At 38.8% G+C, this 23,527-nt stretch overlaps 1 protein-coding gene across 6 annotated transcripts in view; it reads right to left on the bottom strand.

Annotated features, from left to right (window-relative positions):
- Nucleotides 1-2,294: 2,294 nt before the first annotated feature.
- RAB3IP (RAB3A interacting protein) overlaps nucleotides 2,295-23,527 on the bottom strand; it is a 50,668-nt gene continuing 29,435 nt past the window's right edge. For all 6 annotated transcript variants that reach the window (XM_053921149.2, XM_053921147.2, XM_053921148.2 and 3 more), the window contains 8 exons: nucleotides 23,165-23,260; nucleotides 16,393-16,470; nucleotides 14,893-15,096; nucleotides 12,394-12,522; nucleotides 11,006-11,118; nucleotides 7,468-7,567; nucleotides 7,312-7,381; nucleotides 2,295-2,647 (listed from right to left, as the gene is read on the bottom strand). In XM_053921149.2, coding sequence (XP_053777124.1) covers nucleotides 2,565-2,647; nucleotides 7,312-7,381; nucleotides 7,468-7,567; nucleotides 11,006-11,118; nucleotides 12,394-12,522; nucleotides 14,893-15,096; nucleotides 16,393-16,470; nucleotides 23,165-23,260 — 873 coding nt within the window. In that variant the 3' untranslated portion in view covers nucleotides 2,295-2,564. The remainder of the gene's footprint in view (nucleotides 2,648-7,311; nucleotides 7,382-7,467; nucleotides 7,568-11,005; nucleotides 11,119-12,393; nucleotides 12,523-14,892; nucleotides 15,097-16,392; nucleotides 16,471-23,164; nucleotides 23,261-23,527) is intronic.

Here is a 23,527-nt window from a genome sequence, read left to right on the forward strand (position 1 = left end):
ATTATAAAAACTATTGGCATGTTGTTCATAACACTTACCTGTTTAACACCTGCGGTTTACACAGTGCCTACCCTTTTCCACGCCCGATATGGGTTATTTGTGCCGTTTCTTTTTTCTCCACGATAAACCTGCCCCAATTTTTGTCTACGTTGTTCATCTTTTCAACGTTACAGCACAGTTTTGTTGACCCTCTATTGCAACCTTGTTTTCTCGGCTTCTGCTCTTATCTCCTTTATCTTATTCTTTTGTAACTTCTTTAATTGAACACTTAGCTCATTTTTAAAATATAAATAAGGATTTAAGACTATACAGTTTCCCTTGAACCATCTTTACTCTGCACCCTATATTGTAGTATTCACTATTAGCTCTTAGCATTTTAAAATTTATTTCTATTTCCATCATTTATTATTACTATCTTCTTAAGTCTCCTTGGTGAACTCAATTTTTAGCATCATGTAGTACCATTTCTATCTCTAATAATACCTTTGTCTTGTCTACTTTGGTAATAGTATAACCACACATGCTTTCTTTTGTTATTTTCCTGGTATCTATTTTTTTCAATTACAGTATACATTCAATATATGTTAGTTTCAGGTGTATGGCATAGTGGGTGGACATTTACATACTTTACGAAGAGATCCCCCAGGAAGTCTAGTACCCACCTGACACCACACAGTTATTACAATACTGTCGACTATATGCCTGTGCTGTGCTTTACTGTTTGAGCTCCCATGACTATTTTGTAACTACCACTTTGTACGTCTGAATCCCTTCACCTTTTTATCCTCCTGATATTTTCTATCCTTTATTTTAAACATTTTCGTGCCATTATGCCTTGTCTATAAATATATCTTAACCCAATTGGACTATCTTTTCACTGGTGAGTTTATCTCACCATCTTAAAGCACTTTAAAAAATGTTTTTAAACAGCTCTGAGATATAATCCACATACCATAGAAATCCCCTTTTAAGGCGTCCAATTCAGTGGTTAAATCATCTTTTTATTTCTGTGTCACACTATATTTCTTTTTTCTGTCTTTTCCCCTCTAACAAGAACTTGATCTTCATGTTCTCTAGTCCCCTACCACTCCCATGTGTTAAAATTATAAAGTAATTGATATACTTTACTTGCTTTAGTCCTACTTTTTATTTATTCTTTTTAAAGTTATCAACAAACTTCCCCTAAGTATCTGATTACTCTTCTTCTCAAATCTCTCGTAGCATCTCTTGGATTTGTTTCTCTTTATATTAAGTGCTTTCTCCAAAGGGGCTTTTAATTTCCACCTTTGTTGGAAAATCTTCTGAAGCTCTGAATGCCTGAGAACATTTTCATTATGCCCTTCCATTAGAATAAATATTTATCAGGACATAAAATTCTAGGTTCAAAGTTCTTTTCATGTTCAATTTCAGACTCTTAAGCTGGGCATGGTAATCACTGTTTCTACTGTATCGTTCTCAAGTGTCTTGATAAGCATGTTATCAAGTGATAAAAAATTCTTATCCTATAATCAAAACCTCAGAGTAATCAAGATGTGTAGGAAAATACTTAAATTTTTAAAGAAAGTCTGCTTTTAGTTTCAGAACTATGTATGAAATATCTGAAAGCCGAAAGGCTATTATTCTTCAAAAATATTAACAGTAGCTTTCTTTAGATGGAGAGATTCATTTGTCATTTCTTCTTTTTCCTTTCTATACTTCACTATATTTTGACCACGAAACTCTTTCCTTTTATAAATAATTTTAATAAATAGTTCCTCCACATGATGTCAGTTTTACAATTTGGAACTTGCAGATTAAGTGATTCTATGGTCCGTGTACTCTCTGCATGTACCATTCTTTCAACCCCGCTCCTTCGATGTTCCTTGCGATACCTCAAATTCCTTATTTATCTTTGTATCCTTTCAATGCCTATTACAGTGCTCAACATATATAAAGTATGAATATATTACATCAAGACGTTCGAGAATGCATTTCTGGGATAAAATGTGGCTATCCTCTATCTAACCACCGTAATAAAGGGATTCTTTAAATTACAAAGAACAGAATGATTAAAACAGTAACTTTCAGACTTTTAAGCAGCAGAATTCTCCTTAAATGAAAGCTTTTTTTTTAAAATCCCAATATATAAAACAGACGAGAATAGAGGCATTCTAGTGGAGAGACAGAAGCTGACCCTGTCCACTCAGCTTTCTTCCTTGCCTCCCACAGGCTGCTGTGCAGTTTGAAAACGAATGCAATACATTCAGCTGACTCCATGTGCTATGTCACAGCTAGAAGAGAAAAGCAAAAACACATTCGATCTAGTATTTATTTATTTAGCTTTCTTTTGCAACTATAAATTACAATCACTAGTACACCTGTAATTTTTTATAGTGTTCAACTAAAGAATAAGCAAAAACAGCATAGGTCAGTTTAAAAGAAATCACAGTACTTCTTGGTGTAAATTGCAAAAGAGGGAAGAAGTCTTGGGCCCAGACCTTGGAAATAAATATCAAGTAACCATAAAAATATTCAGCCATCTTCCAGGTATTCAGGGAGGTTCGTGCACGGTCCCAGGCAGAGGATCAGAGCTCCTCTTTGAAATATCCCAGCTTTGCCAGTGACATCTCTTTTCTCAACTGCATAACTTCCCAAAACATGTGATCAACTATACAAACAGGAAAGAGAGATGCATAAATCATAAAATACCATCCTAATTACTTTTAACATGTGTCAATGAAAATCTAGGATTACCTGGAAAGCCATTTGGCATTTCCTAGTGACATACCCAACGCCTAGACATTCTATTGCTATTTCACACACTCTTTTTCATGTCCTTGTGAGCATCCCAGTTTTAAACAAGCAGGATTCACCACTTTGCCACAGCTATTTGTTAGATGCATCAGCGACCAGCACTTTAGCTCAACAGAAGGTAGACATTTCTGTGTCCTGAGTAAACAGCAATGCTGCTGCCTTCATAGCTAATTACACTCAATGCTCCATTATGCTCGAGTTACTATCCAGCTTCTACATCTTCTTGCTCTGGTTACTCCATCCTGGCCATTGCACTTTTCATTAATAACAGACAGTGAAAAGGAAAACAAGAGACAGTCCAGAGAACTCAGTAACATTTTTGTGCCTAATAAGGAAAGTTTTATATATAGCTCAAATTAGAAATAAAAACAAATGTAGAGGATGACCTGTAAATTTCCATTATCTCCACATTTGTAAGCCCCTTCTGTAGGTACAAAAAAGATGGCTCTACAGACTTCCAGTTAAGATGGCAGGGTAGGCAGACACGGCATGCCTCTTCCCACAACCTCAACAAAATCACAACTAAAATATAGAACCACCATCACTCAGAACCGTCAGAAATCAAGTTGAATGGAAGTCATCTGGCAACTATGGAATTAAAGAAACCACATCCATCCAGACTAGTAGAAGGGGTACAGATGCAGAATGGGCCAGTCCCACACCCACGTGTTGTCAATAAAAATTTGGGAGGGATATCTCAGGGGAGAGGAGTCCCTACCCCGTACCAGGCCTCCCGTACCAGGGTTCCAGTGCTAGGAAGATAAGTCCCCACAACTTCTGGCTGAAAAAACCAGCGGGGATTAAATCGGTAGAGGAAACTGTTGGAGCCCCAAGCAGTTCCGCTTAAAGAACCAACACACAGACTCACCTACTCAGACTCACTCCGTCTGGACTTCAGCACCAGGGTAGCAGCTTGAAAGGCACCAGTGGGGGATATAGGGAAGAACTGAAGTATATGGCATCAAGGCGAACAGAGGCCATTGTCCCTTCTCTAAACTCTCCCCACACAGAGACACAGAGCTGGCAGGCTGGTGTCCTATTCTGCGACTCTATCAACCTGGCTAACACTGTTAGACCCACCTTGGAGATCTCTAGAGACTCTGTCCCACCCAACTTACAGGCCCACCCAAGCTGATTTTCCATACAAATGGCTGGTCTTGGCTCCTGCTTCGCAACTTCCTAAATCCTATCAAACAAGGAACAGCTGGCCTCAGTGAGCCCCAGGCCTGGCACTAGTGGCAGCCAGCCTAGATTCACAGCTTGCCTTTGCCTGGGCATCTCCAAGCCCAGCACAAGAAGCAGCTGTCCCAGACTGCTTTACAGCTCAGGCAGAGTGGCCCCCAAAAAACACAGGTGGGGACTGACATTGGCCTGCACCACCCAGTAAACCACAGGGCCAGCACACCCAGTGGACAGCTGCAGACCACATCAGAGCACCACCACCCTGCACCTGCACAGCTGATCCTCCATGGAGGGCAGAGGTTGGTGGTCAGTGGTCACAGACAATCCTTGTAGCTGACTGGCCTGGGTAAATCCCTCCCATTGATCTGCCAACAGCAACCAAGGCTCAACTACAACAGAAGGAGTACTCAGCCCACACGAAGGGCACACCTCAAGAACCTAAGTACCTAGCTTGGGTGATAGGGGAGGCTGTGCCATTGGACCCTACAGGACACCTACTACATTAGGCTACACTACCAAGACACGGAGTCAAAGCAGCTTTACCTAATACATAGAAACAAACACAAGGAGGCTGACAAAACAAGGAGACAAAGATACATGGCCCACATGAAAGAACAGATCAAAACTCCAGAAAAAGAACTAAGAAATGGAGATACGCAATCTACCAGATGCAGAGTTCACAACACTGGTTATACGGTTGCTAAAGGAACTTAGTGAGGACCATAACAGCATAAAACAGTCCCAGTCAGAAACAAACGATACACTAATTGAAATAAAGAACAATTTACAGGGAAACAACAGTAGAATGAATGAAGCCAAGAATCAAAACAAACAAACAAACAAACAATCAGAAGAAGAAGAAAAAGGAATAAAAAAAATGAAGATAGTGTAAGCAGCCTGGTGGGACAACTTCAAGCACTCCAACATTCACTTCATAGGGTGCCAGAAGGAGAAGAGAAAGCAAGAAATTGGAAATCTGTTTGAAAAAATAATGAAAGAAAACTTCCCTAAATTAGTGAAGGACAGAGACATGCAAGTCTAGGATGCACAGGGCATCCCAAACAAGATGGATTCAAAGGGCACCACACCAAGACACATCATAATTAAAATGCCAAAGGTTAAAGGTAAAGAGAGAACCTTAAAAGCAGCAAGAGAAAAGAACTTAGTTACCTGTAGGGGAGTTCCCATCAGACTGTCAGCTGATTTCTGAAAAGAAACTTTGCAGGCTAGCAGGGATTGGCAAGAAATATTCAAAGTCATGAAAAGCAGGGAAGATTGCTCGCCCAGTAAAGCTATCGTTTAAAATCGAAGGTCAGATAAAGAGCTTCCCAGACAAGAACAATCTAAAGGCCTTCATCATCACCAAGCCATTATTATATGAAATGTTAAAGGGACTTATTTAAGAAAATGAAGATGATCAAAACTATGAACAATAATGTGGCAAAAATACATTTCTAAAAACAACTGAATCTAAAAAACAAAATAAGCAAATAAGAACTGAGACAGAATCATGGATACAGAGAGCATTTTGATGGCTGCCAGATGTGAAAGGAAAGTGAAGAAGTAGGTGAAGAGGTGAGGGGATTAAGAAGTACAAACAGGTAGTTACAGAATAACCATGGACATGTAAAGTACAGGATAGGAAATGGAGCAGCCAAAGAATTTATTCACATGATGCATGGACATGAACAATGGTAGGGGGATTGCCTGAGTGGAGGGTGGGTAAAGGGGGAAAAAATCAGGACAACTGTAATAGCATAATCAGTAAAATATAATCAAAAATATTACAAAAAGAGATGGCTCTACATTTCAGACAATAAAATGTCTTCATCTGACATAGGATCAGACTTAGACCTAAATCAGTGGTTCTCAACCAGGCGAGATTTTGTCCAGGGGCTCTCTGGGAAATGTCTGGAGACATTTTTCATTCCTGGCATCTAGTGAGTAACACCCAGGGATACTGTTAAACATCCTACAATGTAAAAGATAGTCCCCCACAAGAAGGTATATCCAGCTTAAAATGTTAAACAGCACAAAGGTCAAGAAACCTTGCTTTCGGTTCAGCTGCCCTAAATTCTTTTTGGCACAAGCACAGAGAATAAGCAGATTTTTACATTAGTAATATTTATTTACTACAAACCCACACAGTGTATGATGTGCATCTAATACTGTCAAGGGAAAGAGTGATGGAAACCAGAGAAGAAACTGCTTTTATCAACAACACCCGACCATCACTCATGACTTTCTATTTACATAAAGTAAATTATCTTTCAGTCGTCTTTCCCTACAAAAACATCATTCTAGTCAGGAGAAAAACTACGCTTGTCACTTTAACATAACAAAAATCATCTGTCCTCCAGCTTAAATCACAGTATCCACCAACAGGATTCAAAAAGACTTCAATTTTATTAAAGTCATAGGAAGTATTGTGCAGTTTAAAGAAAGACTCCTTTTATGCCACACACCTTCTGGAATTCAACATTAATTATTGACAGGTTTCACCTTTACTCTTATGCCTGTTTTCACTATACCAGACCTTGAGAAATGTTAAACTAAGTTTTTATGGGCATGACTAACTTTTCCACAGAATTAAGATTCACTGCTTTACCTGATTGAAAGAAGACTTCTATTGGTTTTTAAGTATAAGAATTAAAGAAAAAAAGAGTATTTTCAGTGTCTAAAAAAACGTATGAACAGGAAAACTCCCCACAACTTCAAAGACAAAACTGGCACGGACCTGCCCCTGCCCAGTGTCCGTTATTTCTGTTCTGAAACAGCCGGGCGCGCTCAGCCACATCTGCTTTATGCCCGGTACTGAGACACGGCCACGGAAGCCCTCGCGTGAGGGTGGCTCTCCTGGCTGTGTCACCTGCAGGCGTCTGCCGATTTATAATACCGTAACTTTCCTCCACTCAGAATTACACCACGCCATGCCTGCTTCCTAATTCTCACGTGAGAGTGGAAAATACAGATACGAGCTGTTAGCTCTTCGTGGTTTTCACCCATTAAAATAAAACTGACCATGTCTAGAGCTTGCTCATTTTTATCTCTTAAGGAGTAAATTCAATCAGCTTTGTACTCACCTCACACTTATCATCTGGTTTATCATATACCTCTTAAGAGTTAAAACTGATTCTGCTTAAAACTCAAAATCAGCGTAAAATGAGGCAAATATAAAGATTAAACACAATGTTTTAGAGACATTTGTTTCCAAATTCTCCACACATTTTATTAGAACTATAAAAGAGACTCAATATAAATATGCCCACAATAAGGTTTACTGAAGCATTACTGAACTTTTATGTAGATGTTTTACGAGACATTAAGAACACTCACCATCCTGCTGTTTCACAAGTCCCTGCTGAATGTAGCGAATGTACGTAAAAAAGTTACACACAGACGTGATCTAGGCCAGAAGAAGAAAATGTCATAAATAATTACATGTCTTATGTAACAGCGAACTTTATTAAAACCCATGATTAAGTTACTTACCCTGTATCTACAAAAAGGAGAAATATAATAATAGTTGCTTGAGTCTCCTAATTTAATTCTGTGTTTACAGGACTTACTCTGGCCAGTGAGAGCACATTTTCTGTAAAATAATGATAAATTTCAGTTTTTTAAATTAAAGGCATTTTGCCCTACCTTCTGTACAAGCTAAAGACAACTAATACTTGAGACCCTGTCGGTACCAGGCACTGTTCTAGATGCTGGGCTACCGTGATGGAAAAGACAGAGTCCCTTCCCCCTGTGGGGTTAACGGTCCAACGTGAGCTCAACAGCATAACCTTAAATGTGGTTCTAGAAATAGAAACAAACTGTTTTAAATATACGTCCTATCCTGGAGCAAATGTACCAATGAGCAACCCAATACAGGAAAGCTCTCGGCTTTCCATCAGGACTTGGACTTCTTCCTGGGTTGGAGAAAACCTAATGATGATTATCAAGTCTCAAAACATGTTACCAACAGCTTCCAGGCTAGTAGCTTCCAGATAAGGTACTTTTTGGTGTGTTCTGTTGGTTTACATGCATTTAATGTGGTACCCAGGCCTGAGAAATACAAAGGAATAAGCCACCTTACAAAAACACTGAATCTTAACAGCTATGGAAAGGGCACACTACATTTAGATATACCATCCTTATTACATACTATAAAATCTAGAATTTGGTATAAGGGCCTTCTGGTTGCAATTAGGCTGCAAGCCTCTTGAGGGCGGGAACTGTATTGTATCCACTTTTAAATGGCCGGCACCAAGCATGTTCCTGGCAGTTGGTGAAGAGACAGACACCTGTCACTCACTCTACTGCTCAGGACGAAGCTGGCTTGTGTACCAGGCTGGACGTGCAGCAGCCCAGCAGCCACCCTGGGCAGTGAGGAGCTTGTCTGAACACAACTACCACTCCCGATCAATGCAAAATTAGCGCAGTTCTAAGTAAAATAAAGTGGCCAATAGCATTTTATATGACATCACAAATAGTAAAAAAAATTAAATGAACATTAAATTTCCACTATACTTATAAGAAATATGACACAAATATGCCTCCATATTAAGAAAACACATAGAAAATGTGTATTTAGCACAGAATAATTTTGGAGATGGCCATTCTAATCACAAAATAATTTTTGTCTTTTCAAAGAAATTTTGCCTCATTGTTTCTTTATTAGCAAATTCCTTTAATGATCTGTAACAATATTTTTCAAACACACTAAACTACTAGCTCAGGGAGGATAGAAGATCAAGAAATTTAAAGAACAAGTGTTGAAAGTCTTTGGAACTTCCAAAAGTATAATTTTATACAAGAGGAAAAAAGTACCATCAAACTGATTGAAATCAATTTATACACTATTGTTCTGGAGACAGATTATACCTGTTTGTCTACTATTTTGTCTAAGTTTGAAAGGATCTGGTAAAGTGATTTCAAGTATCAATTTTTAAATAATAAAAAGTAGTTAAGTTTTCTCATTTTTAAAGCCATCTGAAAACTGTCACCGCCAACGTATTTCATTTGAGCTAGGATTCGATACTGAGTCCTCTGACCTCCGACTCCACTATTCTTCACACTCCACACCCCCTCCGAGTCTGCCGTCAGCTCCAGTCCCAAGATTTCAAACCCTTGCTTGCCATTTTCACTTGGGACGTCAAAATGTTTAAATCCAGACCTATCATCTTCCCAAAAGCAGAGCTGCCCTCCCCCATTAATTTCCAAATGCCACATCATTCTTCTCCTCAGTCATCATTAACTCTTTTGTCTATGACCATCCCTCCACCCAAATCTAATGGTCTCCTAAGTTTTCTTTAGATCTGTCCCATCTTTCCTCCCCACATACTCGCCACCCTCTGAACACACCGCTTCCTTGTTCCTAGGCTTTCAGTCAGATGTATTCTTTCTCTATCCAAGTTCCACCCATGCTTCAAAACCCCAGATCGAATCTGATCCCCAGCGCTGGACTATCGTCGTCAACACTCCCAGAGCGCTCCGCCACTCCTCAGAGGTCACCTTCCTAACTGGTCCACAGCAACCCTGACCAGAGCCATGCTTCACATTTCGAAAAAGAGGACAGTATCATCTTACAGTGTACTTTCCACACAATATGCACTTGAAACAAAAAATGGGTTTCTGGCCCCATTCCCACAAACACGATATCCTTAAACTATGTAAACTGTTCCCTGATCCTAATCTATATAATTATTTTACTAAGATACTATATAAATCCACTCAATTGGTACTCTCTTTGTCATCATATATTTATCTGCACATGTATGTGTGATATATTATGCAAGCACGGATTTAAAATTTTATGATTAAAAACTACTATATGCCATATTTAAAGTAAGGTACAACACAAACCTTGAAAGCATGAACACTAGTGGCATTAACGATCAGGATAAAAACATGTGGATGTTTGGGGAGCTGAATTTAAGAATGTGAACACGTTCCCCAACTTCAGAGGCCACTCTGCTACAGGCGTTTCACAAGAGGAGTGTGAGCAGGACACAAGCCTAGGCGGGCTGTGTGGCCCACAGAGCAAAATACATGACTAGGTCCCTCCGCATGATTACCCAAACAGCAACAACACTATCTGATCCGACTGATCAGAACGTAATTTGCATTAACAGGGAAGGGGAAAATCAGACAACTCCCACAACAGGCTTTATAGCACAGACCTACAGTGAATCTCAATCAGCCTTTCCCTTTTCTGTCTTCAAAATGACCCAGACGAGAGTCACTTGCTGCCTTCTATGAGCTCTTTTCGGCTTTCCAGTCCCCTATATTAATCTAATTGTAAACCATCAAGTAAGCAGCTTCCTCAAAACCTTTCCTAGTCACTTTTTAACCAGCTGTGCCAAAGGTTTTAGGTACTGTTGATTTCAATCTTTCTTCCTCCTAGGTCTGGAGGGAACAGAGCCTGCCCCGCTATGAAAGGCGGGAGTCTTCCCTCTGAAGATTTACAGTTGCCAAACGTCTCTCACATACGAAGACAGAACCAATCATTTCCCAAAGTGAGAATCTTTTTTTATGACAGTATGAAAGGAGAAGGCTACTTAAGCCTTTCACTACCTAAGTCTTTTTGGTACCTGTTTTCATGCTTGATAAGACTCGGTCTAAATCACTGTCTTCCCAACTAATTTTGCTGGTAACCCTTGGGAAGAGACATTCTACACAGAAACTGAGGACACACAGCTATACATATCTGTGTAACAAACAAAAATTCTGCTTAGGACCCACTAAGGTGACTTCATGATCAACGAATGGGTCACGACCTGTGGTTCAAAGAGTCTCTAACGTCTGGACTGCCTGGGTCCCTAACATACACATACATTTTTGTAATTCAAAGGGCTCTCTTTTGACTCTAATTTGAAGCGCTCCATCCCACACTGCTGGAGATTTGCGCCTGAGCTGCCCAGGCTCCAAACAGAAAACTGACAAGAAATGCAACCACATTTCAAACTGGAAAAGCTAAGTAATTTCAACACATAAAAATTTAAAAACTCAGTATCTTCCACAAGACATGGTTCTGAAAACATACTTGGGCCCTCCACACTCGACCGCAGAAGCCTTCACAAATCGAACAGGCTGTAATCCCGCTGGCTCAATGCTTAGAGTGTTGTTTTCCACAGCCTCCAAAACAGCTGAAGCCAGCTTAAAAAAGAAAAAAAAAAAAAAGCATTAGACACTGTGCTGGCAGAAAAATACCAAATTTGTTTTCCACAGTGAACCAATTTTTAACATTCTTTCCCCGAGTTCCACTAGCTGGGACTTAGCCAATGGGGAAAAAAAGAAACCGTGTAATCTTGATTTGAATTCTTTTATGATTCAAACATTGTTAAGAAAGGCAATTCAGTTACAGCTAAATAACTTTTCTCATTATCTGGGAGAGGATTAAAGGCATTAATTCCAATCTCTGTTCAACCTTACCCACAATTAACATAACCCTGTTATTGCAACTTCAAAATGAGTATCTTAATGCCTTATTTTGTTAAATATATGCAATATGTTTAATACTGCTCATTCATAACAACAATATATACTCTTTATAGCTATATATTTTCTGAACTTCCATTTATGTGTACAAAAGAATTAACAGAATCACTAAATATTAGATGCCCAGATGGAGATGGTAGTAACTAATAAACAACAGATGAAGCGGGCAAACTACTTCAGTATGGCAAAACCACCAATACCGAATGGCCTGCCGAAAACCAGGCACAGAGCTACAATGAGTAACTATTACGTATCAGAAGTGTTTTACTGCTCATCTTAACTTCTCCTTACAAGTAATGTTATCATTAAATCCTCTAGAGACTTAACAAAAGACTCTGAGGATGAACTATCTTAAACACTGACTGACAGGTATTTACAGACAAACCTTCCACCGTAAGAGCAAATTAAGATCATGACCTTTTTACTTACCTACTTAATCCACCTCCTTAAAACCTATGACACAGGCTAGGAAGACATTCCCCCCGCCCCCCCCATTTTCAAGATGAGGAAACTATAATTTTTTATTACGTACAGATACACCCAACACACACCTGAGAGTGTAGAACTGCCCTTGCACTGCGCCCTGGACTGGGAATCAAGCACACGCCCCAGCCCCACACACAGCCAATACTTCGCTCCAGCGCACTGCGCCCTGGACTGGGAATCAAGCACACGCCCCAGCCCCACACACAGCCAATACTTCGCTCCAGCGCAACGCACACCCCTGTGTGAAAGACCCTCTGCTCGGACAGAAAAGATGCTCCGTACCTGAATGCCAAGAAGTTTTGATCCTCAGAGGGAACAAGGAAAATGGTAAACATGACATTTTATAATAACTTAGTTATGTAAGAGACACTAAAATACATAACATGATTTAGTAAAAGGTATAGGAGCAACTCTAATACATTCCTATTTAAAAAAATTTTTAGTTACCTCACTTTTTGAGAATGTTAGACATGGAAATATATCTTCCTGATAGATTTTGTCTAAGAAAGGACATGTTCTGTCCATTGTGGGATCATCCTTCCAAGATCTGAATTCATTATACAGAGATAAGTCAGCCTGACAAACCAAAACAAAACACAAAAAATAAATTTTTAAAAAGTACAAATATAAAATTATAAACATTACTGAAAAAGAAATACTCTGCATTTAAAATAATAAACTGAACCATTCTTAATTAGTTATAATACCTGGTGGCAATTTTTCCTTTTAAAAATTCAAACTCCCAAATGATTAAATGGCCCTTTCCAATGTGCCCACCATGGCATTTAGTGATGCAACCATTATCCCTCCCCACAATTAGCACGGAGCTCCTCTTAAGACACATGTGCATACTGTTCTGACTATAAAAAATGATGACAAGTCTTTAGTGAAAGTAATCAAAAATTAATTTGGACCTAAGTTAAATACGGTATTTGAAAAAACTGAGACTAAGTTGTAAAACCAAAAATTTGGGGTAAAAATGATACTAATTGTTCTACTATTACCTGAAGGCATTTCCAAAGGAATTTCCAAAATGTTTATTGTATAAGCAGCAAAACTTAAAAGCAGCATACATATAAGCCTCCTAAATTGATTATCTTAAAATGTAACATTGATTTAGATATTTTTTGGCATATGAACATCCCGTAACCACCAACTGAATTATCAACAATAATCCAGGCTGGCACCAGCCTTCCTATTCACTCTGCCAGCTGTCTCTCTCTTTCCCTCTTCCCTTTTAACTAATTTAAGTATTCCTCCCTACAGATTCCACAGCCGAGCTCAGTACCACCTGTCAACATACAAGGCTGTATGTCCGCCCAGCCACCCAGAGTAATGTCCTTCCTCCGCCTGCAGCTCTGAGGTCCTCGTATTCAGAAGCCCTGGGTACACTCTAAACGAGGCACTGACCACAGCTATGGCCTCTAGGATAGCTTAATCAGGTGTGCAGGTATTCTACATAGAAATAGCAAAAGGCTGAGTGTAGCCAACCTTTCCTACAGACTTGCTTAGAGAAAGTAAGTTGTCCAAGGCTACAGAGCAAGAAGCTAATAAAGTTCCAATGCACACCTAAGTGACTGGCTCTCGAAGTCTTGCACACGCACGTGGGTGCGCGTGCACTCTCCCATGTTTTAAACGTTGCAGATGTCATGACTGAATGCCTGCACCACATTTTCTACAGAAACGTGAATGTTTCATTTTCTCTTGGATTGTAGTATCTTTTATTAAGACACATGTCAAATTTATGGCTTTCCTTTGTCTAAAAAACTTTTTAACACATTTTTCACAAAATAGAATATGGTATGTAGCTGGAGAGGAAAAAGTTATGAAAGTTATATGCTGCCTATTCATATTTTAAGGCATTTCTTTAATTAAAAATGAAACTTTAAAATGTTCCATGAGAAAACATTACAATTTTGTTAGTGTAAATGATAGGAAAAAGGTACATAACTACACACACTGAGAAACCATCACAAAAATAAAAGTCATGCTAAGCCATTAAATATGGTAAATTCAAAGAAATTAAAATTATGACTAAAAAAAAGTTCCTTAAATATTTAACAGAACCAGTGTAAATTTTGTATGTTGTCGCATTCAGATCTGACCGAGTGTTGAACCTCTCTCTCACAGCATCTTTGATAGTAACTAAACAAGATGTAATTCAATTAAAATAGTAATGCCCTTGGTTATTCAGTTTACTGAAGTCCTGGCCTCCATGTAAAAATTTAACTGAATGAGCACAGATGGCCTCTTAAAGATTAACAGACTTGAATTCGACACTGTAAAGTAGAGGTTTTAAGAAAAAAACAAGGGAGGGCTGCTCCTTAAATTACTGATTTATCCCCTTGGAAATGCACCCTCATCACATGCAATGATTAAGTGAAAAACATTTTACAATTATACAATTTTTACTCAAAATAGCTCTATATTATCTCAGTTATCATTCTAGTTTTTAAAACAGTAAGTCTTCCATTAGTTCTATTTTTTGGTTGCTTAATTATCTAAATTAGCCCTAGGACTCCCTGTACTCTAACTCCTCTAACTCTCCTTCTCCCAGAACTTAAGTAAAAGCAACACACTGTTCTTCAAGGAGTCACCTGGCGTTCACACATGTGCTACATGCCTATTTTGTCAGAGCCCCCGAGCAGTTAATTTTAACTAGCCGGAGCAGTAAAGCCACCCGTTCTCCTTTACGCAAAACATGCCAGTTAGCTCCCTAAATGAAATAGCGAGATTAAGAAACTTACCAAGTTTCCAGCAGATACTCCAAGGTCAGTCAGGTAGAGAACGGAACTGAAGAATCCCTGAAAGCAGCCAGCTCTAGATTAAGCCTCCCCCATCTTAATACTGCTAAAAACTTTGCTGGCAAAAATCATAACTGACACCTCAGTGACGAGAATAAATAAGTATCAACAGAGTCAGAGGGGACAGTCCTTGAGGAGTTACCTCTTTGCAGTCTTTTACAATTGGCTGCATCACATTGAGCTCCTGATGACTGCCACCCATAGCACTGCTTGTACTTTTATTTCTTGTGTGCCCCTTTCTAAAAGGGGTCTTTCCTCCTGGCAGAGGCTCTTGCGTAGGTGAGGTTGGAGAGCTGGACAATACAAGCGTCTTCAATGCAGCTACTTCAGCCTGAAGCACATCGATCTTGAGAAGCAATCAACATAGTCACATATACTAAATACATGTAATGACAGATGCAGCCAAAGGTGAGCAATTCCGTCAGGGCACTTTCAAAGATAAAACCTAAGTCTGATTTGTATTTTCTGTGGACTAATAAAAGCAAAGTAAAACTAAGTTTTCGGATGTTTCCACATAGTGCATTCAGCTGCTATTCACAATGTCTAGTGAAATCGAAAAATTATCAAACTAACATTTTATTTATGTGAATTTTCAAAATCCCCAAAATATAATAGCTTATCATTAGATGTAGATCATTCCTAAAAGAGTAAACTCTAACATTTCAGTAGCTTTTTTAGTGAATTAAGAGAATATTAACTTTAAAATGTGATTATATAATCCTTTTGATAATACATGTGATTCACATGCCTCTGAATCATCGGGTTCTAATATAAATAGACACCAAATGTTCACTATCAATTTTATCTACATAGTATTTTCTCCTTTATAGTTTCCAAATCTTCTAAAATAATCACTACGTTTACAATCAGAACAAAACCCACTGTTAATGTATCTTTAAGACAGTAACCACTAGGCAACATGAAGAAGGTCAACCTCACAGCCGCCACGGCATGGGTCCTGGGAGTCCAGTGGCTGCGAAGAGCAGCCAAGCCTGTAGTGCTGCTGAGTGACCGACCGCCTCCCACTTTAACAGGACATGATCCCGGGGCACTATCCCAACCGCCAGAAGAGTGGGCTGCCGCAGCCAGGTAAGTGGGTGAAAGACTATGAGCAGTACACGGGTGATGGATGGCACGGGGTAAGGTGACTACCCAGCTCCGCGACCACTCACAGCACGAGAGGGGTCCACGGGATGACTGGGACCAGCAGACCTGAGACTGAGCTGGGGTGGACCAATTCACTGGGACCTAGAGGGACATCAGGAACAGTATGGACACGTCCCCCACACCTGTTTCTTGGAATCTCACGTGTAAGCACCTCTTCAGCTTTGTAGCCTGCATGCTGTTCATGTTGTGGGGCGGGGAGACGACCCCTCCTGCCCGTCTGCGGGGCTGAGGCAGTACGCTCCCAATAATCTGTTCCTGGAATGAGGCAGAGATCCCACCCAACAACCTGCGCAGGTGGCTCACTAGGAGGTTTGGGGAGACTTCATGGACTTTGTGCCCCCTAATTGACTACCTCATTCTCAAGAGATGTAACCTTAATCTAATTCCTGATAAAACTTAGTGCTGTGGTTAAAAAAAAAAATAGTAATCACTAATTTCTTTACTTTGTATACAATTAAAAACAGTAAAAACTTACTTTTCCTTGTGCTTCTTTCAGTTGCTTCTCTGCTGTTGCCTGCTTCACATTTGCTTCTCGCACCATCTTATGTGCTTCCTAGAAAAGTTAACACCTCAAATTTGGAAACAAAGTATTTAGCATCTATTTTCAAAAATCTCTTAAGTGACGCAAGCCAAGATATACTACCAAAATTTAGCCTGAAAGCACGTATTCAGTGTCGATTACTGAAATAGGAGCTGTGAGCAGAGAGACAACCTGTCAGAAATCAGGAGCAGGCACTTTTTGAGCACCGGTAACCACTGAGGCAGCCAGGCGGAGTGCCATCGCTCCAATCCGCGGGAGCAGAAAGGACCGCGACTGTGCTGGAACAAAGTACATGATGTGCGTGTTAAACCCGAATTCTATGTGATTAGGTTTTTACAGTTCGATCACTATCTACATGTGTACATATGTCTACTGTTCATGCATATAAACACACTCATCTTAGTCACAGCAAAGACATACAGAGGGACAAGTAACACTGAAACATCAATAGTACTGTTGTTTACAGAAATGACAGCTGAGAAACCTAGGCTTTCGATTTTTTAAAAAAGAAAACAGTCACAAATATATGAAGTAATGATTTTTTACAGAGTAATCTAAAAAGATAAATCAGTTTACCTTTTAACAGGGTCTTAACTTTTTAGTGCCACAAATATGAAACTCCAGGTATTTAATTCTTTTATTCATATAATACTTATTCATCGAACATTTATTTGCACCGTCCCCGCAAGGTTCTGTTCCAGGTGCTCACAATGTATTAGGAAAAAAGCAAGGTCCCTGCTCTTAAGGAGCTTACATCCTGATTACATTCTGGTTATTAAAATGTCTGAGCAAGAATTCTGGATTGTATTCGAAGTACAGCATGAGGTCTTCCAGTTTTCTAAGAGAGAGAGGGATATGATTGAATGTGTACTTTTCTTATTTACTGATTTTAGAGAGAGAAAGAGAGAAGGCGAGGGGCAGATAGAGTGGGGAAGGGGGGTAGAGAAAAACACTGATTTGTTGTTCCACTTACTTGTGCATTCATTGATTGATTCTTGTATGGGCCCTGACCAGGGATCAGATGATGCTCTAACCAACTGAGCTACCCAGCCAGGGCCAAACTTGTATTTTTGAAAGATTACTCTGCTGTATGGAATAACCCCTATAAAAGGATTAAAGATGGACTGGAACAGTATAGAGGGTGCTAATAATAATCCCCTGTGATGTAATAATATATACTCTGGAACTTCAATTTGCAGTTTATGAGGAAGAAGAAAGGGAGGAAGTAGGGAAGGAAGGAAGGAAACTAGCTTCAAAGATATTTAATAAATATCTAAGCAATGCCACCCTCACCAGGTCTGTCAAGTGTTCAGTGGCAAAGTGGAGGAGTGGAAGGCCTCCACCGCAGAGTTTGACAGCGGCACTCCTCTTTGTTCATTTGCTTTTACGGCACTGCAGGGGATTGCAGTTCATATTGGGTTGGCCAAAACGTCTGTTACATTTTTTCCACACAATGACTCCCATACAGCTTAGTTGTCTTTAACTTCATTCAAACCAATTTTGGTAGATTGCATTGTGACAGCTGTCATATCAACGTGCATTTAAAAAAAAACAAAATTGAGCAACCATTTTAATATTGAAGATGGAAGACGATAATGCAACATTTTTGGCATATTGTGCTTCATTATTTCAAGAAAGGTAAAACCGCAACTGAAACACAAAAAGAAGATTTGTGCAGTGTATGGAGATAGTGCTGTGGCTGATTGAACGTGTTAGAAGTGGTTTGTGAAGTTTTGTGATAGTATTAACATTTTGGCCAAATGATTCTTTGCTGTGGGGCTGACTTATGCATTGGAATATGCTTAGCAGCACCCCTGGCCTCTGCCCACTAGAAGCCAATAAACTGCAGGGGACAGCAGACATACGCAGAAGATCCAAATCAATAAAGTCACTGGCGAAAATGAAAATAGTGTTTCTTGTTTTATGGCAAAAAGGTAACGGACTTTTTGGCCAACCCAGTATGTGCCCATGAATGTGAATTTACAGATTATGTTAGTTTAAATAAAAAAAGCTTTACTATCAATGGTTTATGACAAGATGAGATTAACTGTGAAAATCTTCCATGAACAATTGTGCTGGTTGTTTTGTATCAAAGTCCTTAGAACTGTCAAATTTAATAATGAAGTAAGCGTTTTTCTTGTGAAAATAACAAATGTTTCAGATTTGCTGAATTTTTCTGTAGTAACAAGTAACTGTCAGTAGAACTATCTGGCAGATATTCTCAAAATAATAGACATATCTAATCTGACTCTTCAAGATAAGTGACATTTTAACTATAAATGCAGAGTAACTCATGCTATGGAGAGAATAATTGTTTAAATGTTTAGAAACAGACTCTGCTTTCATTAATAGTGGACTATGCGACTTGGACCAAACCTCCCATGGGGAACAACGAAAAGAACTGGAGGATTTTTTTAAACATGTTTGAAGGCCTTAGAGAGCAAATGAAACAGTGAAGGACTGGGGGACCAAACCCAACAGGAGACGCAAACTCAGAAGAGGGAGCTGGGATCTGGGGTGACGTTTCCCTTTGCAGGACACAGTGAGAAGATACAACACACATGTACTGGAGTCCCGGAAGGAAAGGAAAGAGAGCTAGAAGAAGGGGGCAGCAGTCTCTAAATAGAATATAGGGTTTTATACAACGACAAAACACATCAGAAGTAGGCACGAAAAAGTGAGAACATTTTTCTATCAATCTATCATTCTGAAGCAGAAAATGACAGAAGTATCATTTATACCAGGAGTCGGCAAATTCTTTCTCTAAGAGCCACACAGTAAGCAGTTTTGCCGCTACTCAACTCCACGGCCGCAGGGTGAAAGCAGCAATAAACAAATGAGTGTAGCCACTTCCATACAAGTGTATGGGCACTAAAATTTGAAATTCATAGTTTTCAGATGTCACAAAATATTCTCCTTTTGATTCCTCCCCCCAATTATTCTAAAATGTAAAAACCAATCAGCTCAAGGCTGTACAAAAGTAGACAATGGACTAGCTTTACCCTGCAGGAAGTAGTCACATGTTTATACTCTGAAAACAGAATTTTAACCTAATTCTCCCAAAAGCATGAGTTATTCCTAATCTTCTGATTAATTTGCACAAACAATTTGTTGGTATTACAGAAGGCAGAACTTCAATACAGAGTTTTCTGAAAAAGCCTTCACATAACTGACAACAGAACTGAAAATTCAGTACAATGATTTAAAACAAAGGAAGATGCACTTCTCCCATTTGGATCTATATATTTGTGAGGTATCAGCAGCATTAAATCTAATTTTAAAAAACAAAACTTAGACCAGACCTTCATCGAGATAATAAATTGTTAAAACAAGATTTTCAAAAACAAGGTAACATATTCAATCAAACTCTTCTCACTAAATACAGGGCTGCACAAAAGTAAGTGTATGGTTGTATGTAAAACTGAGTTGATTCTTGCATCATTATTTATTAATTATTGTGTTACTTTCCACACAAACAACTGTAAACCCACTTCGCCCACCCCTGTAAGGTAATGTGCACACACAATGTTTCAGTGAGAAAATATTGTGTACTATTATAAAAAATGGTAAGTATTTTTATTATTTTTATTCTTTATAAAGTTATTGTCTCACAATTTACATAACACATTATTATGAAGGTTAGCATATGCATATAATGTATAAGTAAGTATATATGCTCTTAGAACAGTGCCTAGCCCACAGGGAATCCTCAGGAAATATAAGGTATCTTCATCATAACTAAGGTACATGCTCAAATTTTTCTTTCACTGATCAGGTACATGAACAAAATGTTTGGCATATCCTGATCTAGGTAAGAAATGATGATGGCGTGAACGATGGTGTAGCAACATCAAAATAGAAAGGCAGATGGATTGCTCTATGTGCTTCAGTATGACCGTTCGGAGAGTCCGAATGTGGGATGAAGAGAGGTCTCAATGACGACTCTTCTACGATGGCTTGAGACAAAAGGAATCACCGTTTATGACTTTTACAGTACTCAAGGCAAGAGCTGAGGTCATGAATTTGAGTCCCAGCATCGCTCCTTGGCCTACTATGCCTCGTTTTCTTCACACATAAAGTGATAATAATGTACACTCTATGCCTCATAGTGTTATGGAGAGAAAACCACACATATCATAAAAATTTACTAAAACTGGCTGACAATTTTTAAAACTCTTAGGATCACCTATCTTTTTTTCCCATGGTAAATGTAGAGTACTTTGTAATGCATTCTTTCAACTGACTTAATTTTACAGTATTATCTCAAAATCTAAGAAACTAGGAGAAAAATAACATATATAACTTTAGAGTTCTTCCATTTGATACTTTTAAGACTCAACATGGCTATATTCAAAGTATAATTATATTCAAGATTATTCATCATCCATAATAAACTGCTAATTTGAGTTTACATGTTAAATGCACCAAAACTGTGCAAATTGAGCTTATTTAGAATAATCTTTAATTCTTAAACCTACACACGTATATACATATACATAAAATACAAGCAAAAAATCTTTTCAAAAGACAATGGTAAACTGAGATCATGAAGCCACAAATAAGACAAGAGAAAAACTTTTTAGCACTTTTTTTCAAAATTCATAAACAACTGGTTTGAATACAATATTCTTCATTACTAAAATAATGTTAAATCAATGTAATTTCTTTCCCAGAAGGTTCCCAGTGTCAATACTATTAGCCATTGTTAGCACAGGGATAGCTAAGGGACCCCAAAGCCATGTTTTCTAGATATATTTTCATTCATTACAGAAACTGCATTTCTGGTACTTCACGTCCCACTACAGAGAGGGAAAGGGTTCTTTCCATTTGTTTTCCTTCAGTTTCATCTAGCAGAATATACATGTAAGTACAGAAGGGTGGTGCTAAGCAGGGCTAAAATTAAGGGCATGCAGGTAAGAAATCAAAATTAACTTAAGTAGTGTAACATATCTGCTTTCTTATCGAATACCAACATACCATTCAAAATTTTCTTCTAGCCAGACAATACTGGAAGAAAGTCTTATGTTTCTGTATACCCCCTGTACATATAAAAATATAACAAGACACATAGCTAGCTCCTGTTCCAGATCTTTAACTCCCCAATCGCCTCCACCTCAAATTTCTCGTCCTCTCATTTCTGATGGCTAGCTAACTAAACAAAATATAAATTAGCTTTAAAATGTTCATGAAAGAAAATGACCCCCTAAAGGACAGAGGAGAAGGCAAGGTGTGGAGCAGAAGGCACACAGGAAGCTCCCATGTCTGGAGAATTCCGTGCAACACTACTTGTAAACATAAAAATTGTAGAATATGCATCTGATAGATTATCCTGTCACTCCACTGACTATGCAGTAACATGCAGTAACCTGTAAAATACAGTAGGATTACACGTATGTGAGCAAATATGCATCCCCAACACTGACATCCACAGATGCTGCATAGATTCAAATGAAGGGTAAGGAAATTTCCCCCTAAAATCTTTCATTACATCAAAAGTTTTAAGAACAAATTTCTAAGAAAAAAAATACTGGTGAGTGATAGTAACATCAGTCATTCTAGTAACACATGGATGTTTTTGATAAGGAACATTTCTGGGGGCTAACCTAAAGGAGGCACTCCATGGCCACAATTCTTAACAGCAAGGAAGTACTATCCTCTACCCACCCCTCATGAACATTTATAAGTTGTCAAAATGATCAGGGAGTATTTTTAGCACTGGGGGGGCAAAGCCAAGTGTGATGGTTAATTTTGTCACCTGACTGTGCCCAGATATTTGGTCCAATATTATCCTGGGTGTTTCTGGATGAGGTGGGCATTTAAATCAGTAGGCTGAGTACTGCAGACTGCCCTCCAGCATGGGTGGGCCTCATCCGATCAGCTGAGGGCCTGAACAGAACAAAAGGCTGACCCACACAGAGTTGAGAGAATTCTTTCTGCCTTCAGACTCAAACTGAAACATCAGCTCTTCCTGGGTCTCGAGCCTGTCGGCCTTAGAATTAGGATCATACCATCAGCCCCCCTAGTTCTCAGATCTTTGGACTTGGACTGGAACTATACCAGCAGCTCTTCTGGGTCTCACCCTGCAAAACTTGGGACTTACCAGCCTCTATAATCATGTGAGCCAATTCCTTACATGTCTTTTTTTGTATATATGTGTCAATGTATACACACACATCCTATTACTTCTTTTTCTTGGAGAACCCTGACTAATGCACCAAGCACACGAAATATCCTACAACATCAACAGCACTCCTACTGAGAAACACTGAGCTGGGCAAAAATGCTGGTCCCAGCGGCAGGCTGCAGGTGAAAAGGTGTACCTTCCGGTAAGGAGATGTACCTCCGTAAACTCCTCACATCATCCCGTATCAGATATCCATCAAGGGTTTGACATCTTTGTTGTAGAAGTCACATAAGGTTAATCTAAAGCAGTCCCTGAATACTCGGTAAAAACCAAAATTAAAATCTACCTCCTTTCCTTCCACATATGCATTTTTAAATAACCTGATACCGGTTGCCCATAGTCTTTTTTCCTTTTCACAGCATTTTAAGTTGCAGGCTCTACATTTCTTAAAGACTTTATTTTTTTCTTAGAGGACTTATAAATATGCATAAATCTAAGCATATTTTTCTCAAGATTCCCTCAAAAAACAATTCTGTCAATACATAAATATCAAGACTCTGGCCAAGATGTAAATAGACCAACCTCGAAGAGACTAGCTGTGAGTTCCTCCAATTCCTGTCCAAGTTGATCCCGCACTTTGGAAAGCCTCTCACACTCTTCATCTTTTAACTTTAGTTCCTGTGAGAAATCAATCATTTTACTTTGGATTTCCATAGTTTGAAGTTAGACTCAGCAGACTATATAATCTTACTAATAAAATTACAAAATACTAATGCTGTTCCCTCTACAATAGTCACAATGAAATGTTTATTTAGCACTGGCTATATATGTGGAAGACAACTGGGCAAAACTAAAATCACAAATAATTGTACCTCACATATTAAATTTTCATGTTTCCTTCATAAAACATCCAAAGATTAAGTATGATTATATATTACAAGTGAA

The sequence above is a fragment of the Desmodus rotundus genome, chromosome 3 (genome assembly GCF_022682495.2).
Source record: "Desmodus rotundus isolate HL8 chromosome 3, HLdesRot8A.1, whole genome shotgun sequence".
NCBI lineage: Eukaryota > Metazoa > Chordata > Mammalia > Chiroptera > Phyllostomidae > Desmodus > Desmodus rotundus.